This window comes from Hyposmocoma kahamanoa, unplaced genomic scaffold (genome assembly GCF_003589595.1).
Source record: "Hyposmocoma kahamanoa isolate Upper Pololo Valley unplaced genomic scaffold, ASM358959v1 100021, whole genome shotgun sequence".
NCBI classification, from domain to species: Eukaryota; Metazoa; Arthropoda; class Insecta; order Lepidoptera; family Cosmopterigidae; genus Hyposmocoma; species Hyposmocoma kahamanoa.
The window spans coordinates 7,124,858-7,139,762 of NW_020653200.1; the positions used below are offsets into that span (position 1 = coordinate 7,124,858).

Here is a 14,905-nt window from a genome sequence, read left to right on the forward strand (position 1 = left end):
ATTTTCAGTACAAATCGGCAATTTCATACTTTAACCCCTATTATTTGACTCATGCCCATGCCTAAAGATGCCCGAATCTCATGATATGTCACATGCCTGACTATTTTGAACATACGGCGCACAGCATCGATGTTTTTGTTAATCACAGCAGTGGACGGGCGACCGTCACGAAATTGGTCACTGAAATTTGAATTCTGCAAACCAGCTATAAATAGTCGTCTTGCATTGTGCTTCATCGCCAAAAGCAGTTTGAAGCGGAGGGAAGCTCCGCTCAACTGTTCCATTACACTTAAAGTCGTAGAAAATCATACTACGAACATTTTCTCAAGTTAAATACATGGTGATGTAGACAACCAATTTCTAGAACATTGTCACAATGTGAAAACAAGTGACAGTCACATGAAACAAACTATATTCTACACCCAAAGAGTTCCATTTTCAAATGTTGTAATTACTTTTTAAATGTTGTATGTAAGTGGCCAGTTCCGGAAACTTATATTGCGCCCTATGTAGAAGCGAATATTCAATAGAATATTCATTTCTGCCCCCGACTTCATATCAGTTATATGATAATAATCATACAACTGATATGAAGTCGTAGTCTGAACCCCGATCTGATATGAACGCCGACTTCGTGATATGAAGTCGGGGTCGCCGGTTGCCGCAACCGCATTTTGTATGAAAATAGAATATTCACTTCCAGTTGGTCGTTTGCGCGATGCCTAGGAGTTAAGTCAACAAGTTATTGGTGAAAGTCGACATAATGTATTATGTAGGTATAAATGACACAGATTGTGCATAACTTACTAATTGCAGCCATTTTATTAAAGTGTTTCGAAATTTATCCAAAGTATGTTTTGATAATATTTTAAGGTTCCATTAGCTATATTGTAATAATAATAATTGGATTGAAGGTTGTTAACAAAACCAAAAAGTTATAAGCCTATTTATTGGTTAGTCTGAATAAAAACAAAATGATACGTATTCACATATTTCTCACCTGTTGGAATATTTGTGATTGTAATATTTTCCTAAGGAATGGTTGCATATTTTTTCTAGTCCTAACAAAAGCCTCTGGGTTGAAGGTGATCGTCTGACCTTTTTCGATTCTTGAACAAAACAAAAGCGACAATAAAAACCATCTCTCATGAATAAATAGGGATGTAATGCTGCAAATTGTCAAGCACAAAAACGAACTTGACAAATTTATTATATCCAGGCAACATATGAGATATTAACATAATATGGTACACAATAATTAAACCAAAATATGTAGCTAAAAATAGAGTCAAGACAAAAACACCATTCCGCAAAATTTTGAACAAAAACAAAACTAAAAGTGCCGCCAAAATTTTTAACAAGAGGGTTCCAGAAAACATTGTACAGTGGATCTTCCGCCTTTCTCAACTTCAACTGTTATTTTCGCCTAAACATTTGCAACATTTGAGATCTCTACTAATAGCTACAGATATGAAATAGCACTTAAACAACATGATAATAGCGAGTAAAATATATGTGGTTAACTCTTTTTATGAGGTCTAGTTTTGTACATGAACAGGCATTCTCTATTTTCTAACCTTGCCATGTTGCCTTCAGAGAAGCGCTTTATCATAGCTTTGTGAGAAGTTTTCACGGAAGACCTTAACAACGTCAACGTCATTCTTGATCTGTTTAATGTTTAACAAAAAATTATTCAACTGCATGTCATTTTTAAAACCAAGCAAAGTAAAAGCAATGGCTACGAACAAAATTGTATAACCAATACATACACGGTAAAGAAAAGTCATTAATTAAATAATTGGTAGTAATATAGATGGCATATATGGCCTAGACGAAACCTGGCGGAATGCGCGCTTTATTTCCATTTTAAATGTCATTCAACAATTCTAGGCGGGCTACGCGATGCCACACGTTGAAGCATAGTGGAATAAAATAAGTAGGCTAACTCCGTAGAAAATAACAGCGCGGTTTGTATGTGTGTGCGCCCGTTGTGTGCCGTGTACAGATGCGCGCTGGTCTCAAACTAGGGAGTTCCCTGTACTATTGAGTACCAAGGCAACGAAATTCACTCCGGCGCACTACCTGGAGCGCCCAGACCAGAACTGATTTATAAAAGTTCATTCACAAATCGGTCCTACCGGGAATCGATAACCGTCGTTAGGTTTGTTTATACGTGATTTAATCTTAACATGGTGCATTTTGTAACAATTAATGTAATGTAGATGTACATTTAAGACAACTCCGCAGACAAATTCTTAAGCGCACAATTTTTGAACGACCGAACGTAATTCTAATCGCATACTTTGACCGTTTGCACTCCGCTAGTTTTGCCCCAGACCACTAGCATGCTATGTTGGAATATTACCATTGACAACATTACAATTATTCAGTATAAAAAGAACATTAATTTACCTAATAGCATCACGATAACCACCTATTAAACATACTAGTGCACGTAGAAACGCCCTCGATACTGCGTCGCCTAGTGCATTTTTATCACTTAAAGCTTTTTTCAAACTCGCCACCTAAAAAGTGAAAAAAAAAAAGTATCAGAAATAGAAAAGTACTGCAATATAAACTTAAGAGAATGGGATATTATTTAAGCGGGTATTCACGGTCAGTCCATTGCGTGAAACGGCGTGATATATAGCCATAATGCCATCACGAGTGTCAAATGTTTAATCCAAAATTTTGCGCGATGACAATCCGTGGATTGTCATCGCGCAAAATTCCGCACAGCTTCACGCAATTTACCCTTGAGTGTGGAAATCCTGTGCACTAGCACCAAAGCCTTGTCATAAACAACGCATTTGCATCTTGATAACTTTCCGAAATATTGGCACCTAGTTTTTTTTTCTTTAAAAAATTTACTACGCTGACTTTGTTTAATAATAAAACTGAAATTAAATTAGATATTAAATAGTCGCTTAAAATGTGTTGTAGATTTCAGATATGTTAATAAACAATTTCGCTAAAAATGTCGATTAAGTAGTTTATGAGGACGGCAGTATAAAGTAACTAGAATGGACATTGTCCGCCCCTCCGTAGCTTTAGATACCGCACCACGCCCTGCACATTGACCGCCACATTGACTGAACGGCGACAAGGCTGTCGGCGAGCCAATTTCGCGCTAAGACGGCTTTGGTATTTGAATACACTTTTCATATATTCATTACAAAAATTGTACGTTAATATATAACATCATTGAACGTTACTATTTATAATAGTCGTGAGTCTTGATGTGTACGGCTGTTTATCGTCATCTAAACGGGATAAAGAGAGTTGCTTTCGTTTTCCAAAAGATAAAGCAAGGTAAGTAAAGAAACTTGTGTCTGAGGGTCGTATACTAGAACTCTACTCAATGCTCAAGTCAGGGTTGCACTGGAAACACAAGCACTGGAAATACGACCCTAATGGCAGGGACTTGAGTACGATTTCGAGTGCTTTAAACCATACTCAAATCCTGACTTGAGCATTGAGTATAGTTCTAGAATACGATCCTTAGACTCATTCAGTTATTGTTTTCTTCATTTATTTAGTGCAGAGTAATATATGTATAATACAGATTTATTATATCAGTATGAGATGTAATATAGTAGACAAGGGTTCTGGAATTTTCAATTTGTATTGCCGATAAACATGTAGTGAATATAATTATTAACTAAGTAATGATAAATTGTATATTGATATAAATCGCTAATGAACATGGGCAATTATTAGGATTCTATGAATAGAATTATAGACAACAGACTCGCGTTAGAATTTTCGCTATGTTCCCGCTCTGATCACGCACACATTTGTGCGTGTGCAGATAGCGCCTTGCTGTGTCTAGTAGTAGTAGTAGGTAAATAACTTTCGACCGTTGTATGGAGTGTCAGGGGTGTGGTATGGTATCACGCCGCGCAGCTCGTGAATGTGCGAACTCAGACCCGTCGATCGAGAAATGAAAGATATTGGAGTGAAGCTGCGAGAAGCCTTAAGATGCGTCCATCCATTCGACTTCAGGCGATCGTAGTCACGCCAAATGGGGTGATCGTGAATACAAAGCTTTATATTGCAATATTTTTAATAAAATAGAACACTTACCAAATCAGGAGGAAGACTGTCTAGATCATTAAAAGGTGATTTAAGTTCATTTTCATCTACATCTAATATAACAACATCCCCAATTTCTGACATTCTTACAGTCTGAAAACAAATTCAAGTCATTGTCGCAATGATAAACTATATTATAGTGCTTCTTATAAGAAAGCAACATCTTATGTTATGCAACTAGAGTTACTTCGTTGCTTCCTTAGTTACAAAACAGATACAGTATATATAAGCTATATTACAGAATTAATATTATTAGAGTGTACCTCCATCACCGTTCTAGGAACTCCAATAAGAAATGGCATAGGTGCGAGAAGATAGTCTACAAGGTGCTTTGGTAGTATCGGTATGAATATGTGTTGCCATGACATAGGGAAGAGAGTAGCATTTGCAGCCTGTACGCAAGCAGACAACCGGGAAGGTTTTGATGCCACTACGGCCACCCGTCGTTCATGGAGCAACGCAGCCCAAAGTCCTGCCATACATTTCGTGTCCATTGCACTGAAGTATTCTGTCAGATTACACTGTAAACAGAAAATGTAGAATAATATACTAATATTTCAATATAAACATATTGTTTTTTGCAAAGAAGTAAACACAAAGAAATATACTAACATTTTCAGGAATACTAGGAAGTTTACTGTCAGGACACTGGCAAGAGAATACGCTTTGGCCTGCATTGTATGTGACTTTTAGAGTGTGACCAGGCATAGGTGGTCTGATACGACATGCTTCCAGCAGAGACGTGAGCTGCTCTCTTTCGGCACTGTTCACTAGATTCGCTATACAATTTAGGAGTCTGAAATAAAACGGGAAGATATAACTCAAGGAAACTTCTGTGACAAAAGCAATAAATATGCACATGCAAAATAATCAGAAACCATTGGCTGTTCAACTCCACAAATTGGTTCAAATTCGAAGACATTAATTATTTCAATTGAGTGCATCACAAATGCGTGTGCCTAGATTTTACTAAGTATTACACCATAATTTAAAGCAACATCAACGTGATTCATATAATAAATAATTGGCAATGCTTTCATATTGTTCTAAATATTTCGCAATGGCAAATTGGTTTAAAACAATATTTACGGTTATTTTTTATGAAGTTTCCCTTAAGATTTATTAATCTAATACAAAGTTGGGTAAGAAGCATTGATATGCATGCGTTAGACCAATTACGAATTCGCAGATTTAACCTTAAAGACATATCACCAAATTCGCATATTCATCAAATCGCTGTGCGGGATTTCAATCGGAATGTCACTTTGCATTATGTTGGTCAAGGTAGTTTCGAGTCGTATCAATTTTCAAAGTAATACTACAAATGGATATGCATAGGTCTAAAAGACAGAACAGATCATGCTATATCATTGATGTAGAACTTCTCGAATTACAACAGGAGGATTAACTTATAGTTCAATGCAATCTAAGAATTTGATGCAAATTCCTGTGTGCACTAAATTAATGAACGCGGGATTAACAATTTTGACATTGCAATTATAAAAAAATTATGAGTAAATATAGTACAAATAAGATTCTTAAAAAACTTACTTGTAAAATTGATCGTGCCATGGCAAATGTGAGAGCAACACCAGAGACGTGTTTGCCTTTGGATCGTATCGACAAAAACCAAATGTGTATTTGGAATCTACTGATGTTAACACAAAAGAGTAGTGTTGAACAAAGGTGCTGAAAAAAAAAAATGCAAGATAAACTATGACTTATCTATTTGTCACAACTTTTATAGTTGGCTTTCTATAACTCTGAAAAAGATTCCTTCTATTTTATCTATGTAATACTCTGTGTGTTACAAAGTTTTGGAAAAGTATTCATCATCATAAGTCATGTGAAAATCACACGATCTCATAGATTAAAAACGATTCTAGAATACCATGGTTGTTCTTTGAAATGAACAATTTCTATCATTGACCCAAAGAAAAATCAAAGGGCTTAGGAAAGGTTATTTAAGTACAACATTATAATGTTGTACTTAAACATCATATGTAGCATCGTAATACATATCTTCAATTGTATTATTTATATTAATAGACTATGTGAAATATTTAATTTACTCTTATAATTTTTGTCAAACGGATAACATATTTATAAACAACAAGATTGACAGAAGTAAAGAATATATCAAATGTTTTGTCATGGCCACCTATTGTCCTCATTGATGATAAGACAATGCCATGTCATACATTACAAATGTTTGTGCAGTTGCCATTTAAACCAAAATAAACTTATCATTACTAATTATTAATAAAAATTAGTAGGAAAGCCATTGTTTTTAAATATTCTTTAAACATTTAATTTGTATTTTATTTATAAACTAATAAGCATTAAGTTTCAACAGAAAATAATACTAGCAATAATGTACATTTGTATTATATTTGACATTTTAGCCACTGAAATTACAAATTTCAAAGTGTTAACTGCACTTTAGACCTATAATATAGCAAGGATCGCTGTAATTTTTAGAATGTTTTATTATAACTGCCTGGACATTAGCAGATATGTCCTCAGTGGAACAGAAGCCTCAAAATAAGATAAGACCTATAATAGTTTTATATGTAAATAGTTGGTGCCATACCGTGTAAGGATGTTTGCATTGTTTTGGATATGTACTGTTCTATAAATGCGTTTAGTAATTGTTTAATATTCCCGCACAAAAACATGACATGTCAAAAATTTAATCATTTATTATAAATCTATTCTATGTCCAATTAATACATTGATTAGAATTGTACTCAGCGACATATTAGTACTAAGTAGTGACATTTTTAATTTCATAGTCTACTACGAAATTTTCATCTATTAAGATGTTTCACACAGCCGTTCATATTTTTCGTTGAATTGAATGCAAGAGTCCTAGATACGCCCCTATACACGGAATTACAGAAACTACACTATTTATATATGACAAACATTACACGTTATGTCGATTTAGAAAGTATTCAAAGTAAATAATTAATGTTAATATAAAATATAATTTCAGTACAGAGTACTAAAGAACCCGATCTCAAAAGTATGTGGAATTACGTCTATTTGCTAAGTTTTATTGCAATATCCTTAAATTCGCCACTATACAGGACTTGACATTGGAGATAATAAAAATCGGTTCTCACTACTCAAAGAATGTTAAGAGAAAAATGCCTTGAATTGGAGAAATAGCAAAATCAACCATTAAAATAATTGCTCCTTAAGAAAATTTAGGTGCTATTTATAAAAATGAATCTTCAGGTGAGATCAGCCACCTTTAGATGTGGATGATTTCCTTCAAACTGAAATGAGACCACTATGGAAGTACCCCCTTTCCAAAAAAAAAAGAATCATAAAAATCGGTTCACAAATACCAGAGTTATAGCGTAACATACATACAAAAAAACAGTCGAATTGAAAACCTCCTCCTTTTTTGAAGTCGTCGGTTACAAAATGTAATACTCACTTCTCTAATTGGCAAGGAAATGTGAATTTGGGCACATTTTTCAACTCCTCTTCATTTTTGTACAGCTCTGGATATTTTCTTATCAAATATGGGTCCTTGGTATGATCTCCAGGTGCCACTTCACAAAATAATTCAAACAAGTATCGTACAGTGTCTCTAAAATGAGGCAAATGGAAAAAATATCATTTACTCCACATTGTAATATTAGCATCTTAACAGTAATTCCTATGGCGTTTCATTATTAACTTATTGTTAATATAAATAATCAATCCCCTCAAACGATAGGCATTCTAAAGATGTTTTTGAGTATTAGAAGCCCAATTATTGTTTAACATGTGAGATATGGATAGTAGATATATATAATGATAAGTTGAAGTTTTAAAAATAATAAACTCTCCCATGTGTAGCTGTGTTCTGGCATGCAGATGTGAAACTTGTCATGTGGGCGGTATACACATCACAGGAAATGATAGTGATGGCACTAATGAAAAGCTTATCTATTTCAAGTCAAAAGGAACAACACCAGACCATATGAACACAATCATTTAGCAAATAAAAGTAAAAAAAAAACAAGATGGAGTTGCTAAATCATCAATTTCCTGCATAACATTAAGGTTAGACAATTCACAATATATATGTATAGGACACACTTGGAGAAACAAATTACAATCAATTCCTGTATCGACTCGTAGAAAGTGATGCTCGGCTAGGGAATCAAAAAATTACCTCAATCTGGAACCCATGTCTCGACGTGCTTTTAGAAATTTTTATTTAAAACCTCACATGTTACTGATATTATGTAAATTTATTGCAGAAGTCACTCATCATGAAACATCACAAGCCATAGAACACTACTTTTCGCTTGCAACAAACATATTTTGATGATTTTTCTTCACTATTTCCAAATTATTACGAAAGACGATGTTATTGAGTTAGTCAAACTTGGGGATACCATATCCACGTAAAACGTTTCTACTATTTACGATTTCTACTATTTAAAGATCAACTACATTTGGCCCCTTTTACCACTTAATATTTAAATTCATATAGACACGCGTAAGGAACGAGAACTCGTATAAAAATTAACATCGTTAGAGATGTCGATTCCCTACCGGAACGCTGCTGGACTCTATTTTTGTTTTATTCACAATTTTATATATTGCGCGCTTAATTTTCTTATTTTGATTTTACCTCTAAATAAACGAATACCCTAATATGCTAAACCCTATGACCAAAATATTTTAACCCAAAATGTTATTTCGGTAACAGTAAAAATCTGCGCCTCTACCACGAACCGCTCAGCTCGAATTACTTCTCATTTTGTATGATAAATTATACAGCGCCCCTAGCGGTCACCTGAAGAATCAACATTTTGTATACCAACATTTCCGCAGTCGCTAGCGATACCTGTCACTGTAATCTCATGGTAGAGGCACTGTACTAAGGTACTCGGCGATGCAAATCGAGGTCAAAAATGGAAATGGGTCGATTTCACTTTCGGTATTAAAATAGCACTTTAAGAATGCTTTTTATAAAACCCTATTTTCTTTCGGTTTTAAAGTTTTACCTAAACGTACGTATAAGTAGAAATGAAGTCAATAAGTAATTAATTATAATTCACACAAATATTTAAATGAACTCTCTATGTTTTTGACTAAATGAATGAGTGTGCGGTAACACGAATGATTTTCTCATTAACCCAAATGGAACAAAACAATACCAAGTGATGGGACGAACAAGTCATGCGCCTGGTGGGAAGCGACACGCCTATCCATAACAGTTGCAATGCCACTCAGAGCTTTAAATCGCAAAGATCTTAGGGGCACTGCCACTGCGCTCATTACCCTGAGACATGACAAGTCCCATGTGCCTGTAATTTCACCAGCACCGTTACTCTTCCAAACCGGTATGCAGTAATGCTCACATTACTGCTTGGCGGCGGAAATAGGTAAGTCATCGAGTATATAACCAGAAATAGAGACTGAAAGGTCTCACATGCCCTTCCTCACGGAGACCCAAATTAGATGTCCTTCGGACGAGGCGTATCTGCATTATCCAGGTTACATTATGGAGCACAAAAATTGAAGCAGCGCGCTGGTATCTGCGCTTACGTTCGTGATGACATCTGTTCTAAACGTCTTCGTGACCTCGAAGACCCCGATCTCTCTGTAATGTGGGTTCTGGTGGACACTGGAACTGGAACAAATTGTCTACGCCAGTGTGTACCGGTCGCATACTGGAGACCCGGAGACGACTAAGCAGTTCAACTATCTCTACAGCTCGACGGAAACAGTCCAACAACGGTATCTTTAAGCGCAACTTGTCTTTTTGGGGGACTTTAATACCCATCACCAGGAATGGTTGTTCCCTTACCAAAAAACCGATAAAATAGTAAAGCCTGTAATAAAGCCGCTAGATCCTGCTAAAACGCGATACGGAAACCTCGCTTGGGTAGAGATGATAGAGACTCAGTCTTTTAAGGCCTTTTAAAAAACCTCGACTAATTTTTAACGCCTCACGACTAGTCTAGTCTTTTAACCCTCAAGGTCAGTCATAAAACTAAAACTGAAGACTAATTCGAGTCGAAGTCTTTTAATCCTAGGAAGCTTAAAAGACTTATAGGACTGGCGCCTCATAGCTTCGAGAGTCGCGAGCCTTAACCGTATGGCGTGAATTTATTTCTACCCACAAGGTATTTATTTTACGCTTTTTATCATAAGTAAATAAACGTGATTATTTATTACATAGTACTTACCTACGTCATTTTTATTTATAAACTTCGGGTTTAATAAGACATGAAATAGGTATAAGCCCTTTGCAAGTAACTCGATCGAGTCGTTTAAGTCTTTCAAGTCGTTTAAGTCTTTTAGTCTAACGACTCAGTCTTATTAATAAAAACTTGAACCCCCAGTCTTAATTTTAGAGTTGAGTCCTGTAAAATGGAGTTGAGTCGTTGTAAAACGCCTTAAAAGACCGAGTCTCTTTCATTACTACCGAAGCGAGGTGCTTCCTGCGGAACTGTGCACCCGAGTTGTCTCCGGTGTTACTCGCCTGTATCGCCTCTCTATGAGTTCTGGACAAGTCCCGAAAACCTGGAAGCTTGCATGTACAGCCTGTACCTAAGAAAGGTGGTGATGCCAATCCATCTAATTATCGACCTATCGCAATAACCTTCATACTCTGTAAGACTATGGAGCGTGTAATGAAAAGCCGTCTCCTTGGATACCTCGAAGATAACGATCTTCTCAGTGATGGACAATATGGTTTCGTCGTGGTCAATCCACTGGAGATCTTCTCGCGTATATAAGGCGAGGCTACCTAAAAACGCAGTGAATCGCTTGCCGTGTCTCTCGGCATATCAATTTGATAGGGTTTGGCCTGATAGTCTGTTAAACACGCTTCCAGCTTACGGAATTCCTGTTGGCTTTTGTACATGGACAGGCGATTTTCTGAAGGATTGGTCAATCCGTGTAATTGTAGATGGTTACTCGTCTGTTTCTCATATAAATGCCAATGTACCTCAGGGATCTGTCCTCTCCGCCACTCTATTTCTGCATATCAACGACCTGCTACTGATGCCCAGTATCTTTGGGTACACAGACGACAGCACAGTAGTAGAGAGTTATGTGCCAGATGCCCGAGACAACAGCAAAGAGATCCGGTGTAAACGAGAGGCGATGGTCACTCGGTTGAACCTGAACCTGAAAGCGGCTTCCGACTGGGGAGATGCGAACAGGGTCAGGTTTAATGCGGCTAAAACACAGCCGTGTCTTTTCACATCAAAACGGAGTCTCCTACATCTTACTCCGTCTTTCCGAGACGTATCCGTGCCGATAAGAGACCTTCTTGAGCTACTGGGTCTGGACTTATTCATATTCATATTCTTTATTTGCAAGTTACTTGGTTAAGTTATGGTTGGTATAACAGGTGTTCTTATGCTAATGGTACTTGACATGTAACACCCCTTGGGGGCACTGCAACATTCTGAGGGCACTATATCCTTACTTTAGTAAAACATACATATTATTTAAATAAAATTAAGAACTATTAATAACAAAAAAAAAAAACTAAACAGAATTTTATGCAATATCAACAATAAATATTATTAATTCCTTTTACATTTAGGTCTCATTCCTGATACACTTATGTCTGTCTATTTGACATACTTTACAAATTATAAACTTGGTAATTCGTTTTTAAGCACTATTTTCTAAAAAGTATTCTTTAAGTGAATAAAAAGCTTTGCTCTGTAGATAGCTCTTTAGATGGGTTACAAAGGCCTTATGTGTATCCTGTTTTTATATTTATTGGGATCGCATTATACATATATTTTAATTACAATAAAGTGGGGCCCTGAATGGTATATACCTAGAGTACTGAAAGGACGCTTCAACATGTGTAAACCTCATCCAACCTCAACTTTGAGCGATACATCAAGTGCTTGGAAAAAACTGCTGCCAGAAAACTAGGCATACTTTACAAGGTCTGGCGGTACTTCACACCTGAACAGCTTTTAAATCTGTACAAAGCACAAGTTCGATCGTGTCCATACACGATCGAATTTGTGCTACTGCTGCCAACTTTGGGACGACTCTGCCTATTACCAGTTATCTGCCTTGGACTCGGTGGAGCCAAAAGCAAAGAGACTTATCAACAACAATTCTCTTGTAGAGTCGAAGCTTCAAAATCTCGATCATCGCAGAAAAGTAGCCTGCTTGTCGGTTTTCTATCGGATACGTTTCGAGGAGTGCGCAGGAACTTTTCAATTTAGTTCCACTCACCGTTCCTCGTTGATATTCCACCTATTCGCACTAAGCACTTTGCTTCCTCCTTTCTGATGCGTACGGCAAAGGAATGGAATACTCTACCGGCACTGTATTTCCTAAGGCTAGAGTAAATAGGCATTTTTTAGGCAAACGCGTCCCATCGTCGCTTAACATCAGGTGAGATTGTGGGCCAAGCGTGTGTCTATTATATGTATATTAAAAAAAATAAGGTAGGCGTCTTTCCCACTGACGACAATTCTGCCAGTGTCCGGGTAGTTTTAATAAAATATTCTAAAAATTATGGCGATCATCGCTAAGGTGCAGGTCAGTTTTCAATGGTGAAAATAGCACATTATTATTACAGTAAAGTAAAATATCAGATATAATGTACATTATTGCCGGTATTATTTTCTGTTGAATCTTAATGCTTATTTGTTTGTCATTATAACACAAATTAAATGGTCTAAGAATGTTTGAAAACAACGCCTTTCCTACTAATTCTGCGGTGGTTGGGATTTTGAAGCTTCGATTTCACAAGGGAGTCGTTGCTTATAAAGTAAGCAGTGCTGTATGCATGAACAAATTTACTTATCGATTTATTTATTAAGAACGTTTATGCTATGAAGATTTGGTATGACAATGTATATGGGTGCCTGAGTTTTTGACACCAGTTTTCACAAAAAACTCGAAGTACTAGCCAAAGTTGAGTTTCGATGATAAATTGATAAATCTAAACTAAGTGTCTCAAAGTAACCTTAGAAAAATGTTGGAAAGTCGCTATGCTCGCTATATTTAAATGCCTTCGTAGCCGAACGGATACCATGTCGGACTGCCACGCAGAGGTCCCAGGTTCGATTGCCGGGCCGGGAGAAATAGTTGTATGACCTACAATTATTTCTCTCGTGACTTTGGGTGTAATTTGTGGTTGTCTATGTGTGTGTCCATGGCACCCGCGACACAGGGTTTCCCTAGTGCGGGGCTATGTTGAGTGTGTGCGTTATTGATTAATATTTATTTATGGGGATCTGATGCATAATTGGCCACCACTGTGCTGTCATCTGCATATTCAAAGATATTGGGCATCAACATTAAACCATGCATGTATAGTAAGAATAGAGTAACTGAGAGGACAGATCCCTGATGTGCACAAGTATATTGATTGACTCGTCCGTCAGAAAATTGCTTAACCCTGTGTAGAAGCCAATAGGAATTCTATAAACTGGAAACTTCTTTAACAGTTTATCATGCCAGACCTTATTACGACCCTTTAAAATTTCGAGAGTCATGGTAAGTGGTTCACGAACACGGCGTCATCCTTTTCATGTGCGATAAATGTTAGCACTGAGAAGATCATTGGTTTCAAGGTATCCAAGAATCGGCTGTGTCGGTACGATAAGTTGTCACGGGTACGATTCTTCTAATAATTGCATTGCAAATGTACCGCCTGCACCTCAGGCGATACATTTGGAATCATCCAATTTATCGGGATTACTCTAGTTCAAAAAAACCTAGATTATCAATGGACTATCTTGGTTTTTAATTTTAATAAATTATCTTGGTTGGAAGACAAATGCGTCTCCACAATTTGACTTTATAATCTACTATTTTATTAAGCGAGACATCAATACCATACGGGGCACCTTTTCTGTGTTTGTCAACAATTTGTAGTTGTTATGAAGCTGCATCATAAATGTAAATATAATAAAACATATTTTTATGTCATTTGTATAAAATGTTAAATATATGTATATCTAGTACCTATTATAATTTACACACACACACGCACACACACATATATATGTACAATGAGCGACTTAAAAGTTGACACTAATGATAGCGACACAAATGATTATTCACCATTTTTGAATCTCAAGGCGTAAAAGTCACATAAATTTGCAACTAGCGTGTAATTTTGAACTTCCCTGTGTCTAAATTGGAAATTTGGAATATATACGTTATTTAAGATTAACTTCGATGGGAGAATTTGTGGTGTACACTAGTTTTTATTTTAAACGGCTTAAAAAATCGGAGGAGGTTTTCAATTCGGCTGTATGTTTCTTTTTTGTATGTATGTTACGCGATAAACTGATTTTTTATGATTTTTTTGTAGGAAGTAGTTGGTGGTCGTGGTGGAAAATATTCCACCTCTAAGAGTGGCTAAACTAGGGGATGAATGACTTTTGAGGTCGGTTTTTTTAGTACTCTATACTTAGGGTCGTATTCCGGAACTCTACTCAATACTCAAGTCAGGACTTGAGTATTGCAGTGAGCCCTGAAAATCATACTCAAGTCCTTGCCATTAGGGTCGTATTTCCAGTGCTTGAAATCATACTCAAGTCTGCTCAAGTCCTGACTTGAGCATTGAGTGGGATTCTGGAATACGACCCTGAGATTACTATTATTGTATTTTATTAACTTAGGGAGACGTACCGGTAGTCACGAATTGGTTTCTCTTATTTAATTGTCATTTATTGCAATAGCACAGCTAGGTTATCTTTGGATGTTTTTCCAGATCTAAGTAAACAAATCTAAGATAACGTGGAAAAAATTTGTAATAATACAAAAGTTAGCTATAGCCATATAGCTATGTATGTAT

General features: G+C 36.4%; 1 protein-coding gene across 5 annotated transcripts in view; it reads right to left on the bottom strand.

The window, feature by feature from the left end:
* The window catches only part of LOC113232711 (DENN domain-containing protein 1A), a 20,904-nt gene extending 12,416 nt beyond the window's left edge, over nt 1-8,488 (bottom strand). For 4 of the 5 annotated variants that reach the window (XM_026467591.1, XM_026467841.1, XM_026467677.1 and 1 more), the window contains exons 1-9: nt 8,270-8,488; nt 7,544-7,699; nt 5,647-5,784; nt 4,708-4,891; nt 4,359-4,616; nt 4,087-4,188; nt 2,413-2,525; nt 1,578-1,667; nt 1,001-1,109 (exon numbers count right to left, since the gene is read on the bottom strand). In XM_026467591.1, coding sequence (XP_026323376.1) covers nt 1,001-1,109; nt 1,578-1,667; nt 2,413-2,525; nt 4,087-4,188; nt 4,359-4,616; nt 4,708-4,891; nt 5,647-5,784; nt 7,544-7,699; nt 8,270-8,286 — 1,167 coding nt within the window. In that variant the 5' untranslated portion in view covers nt 8,287-8,488. The remainder of the gene's footprint in view (nt 1-1,000; nt 1,110-1,577; nt 1,668-2,412; nt 2,526-4,086; nt 4,189-4,358; nt 4,617-4,707; nt 4,892-5,646; nt 5,785-7,543; nt 7,700-8,269) is intronic. The other variant, XM_026467762.1, reaches the window with a different exon arrangement.
* Nucleotides 8,489-14,905: the final 6,417 nt, after the last annotated feature.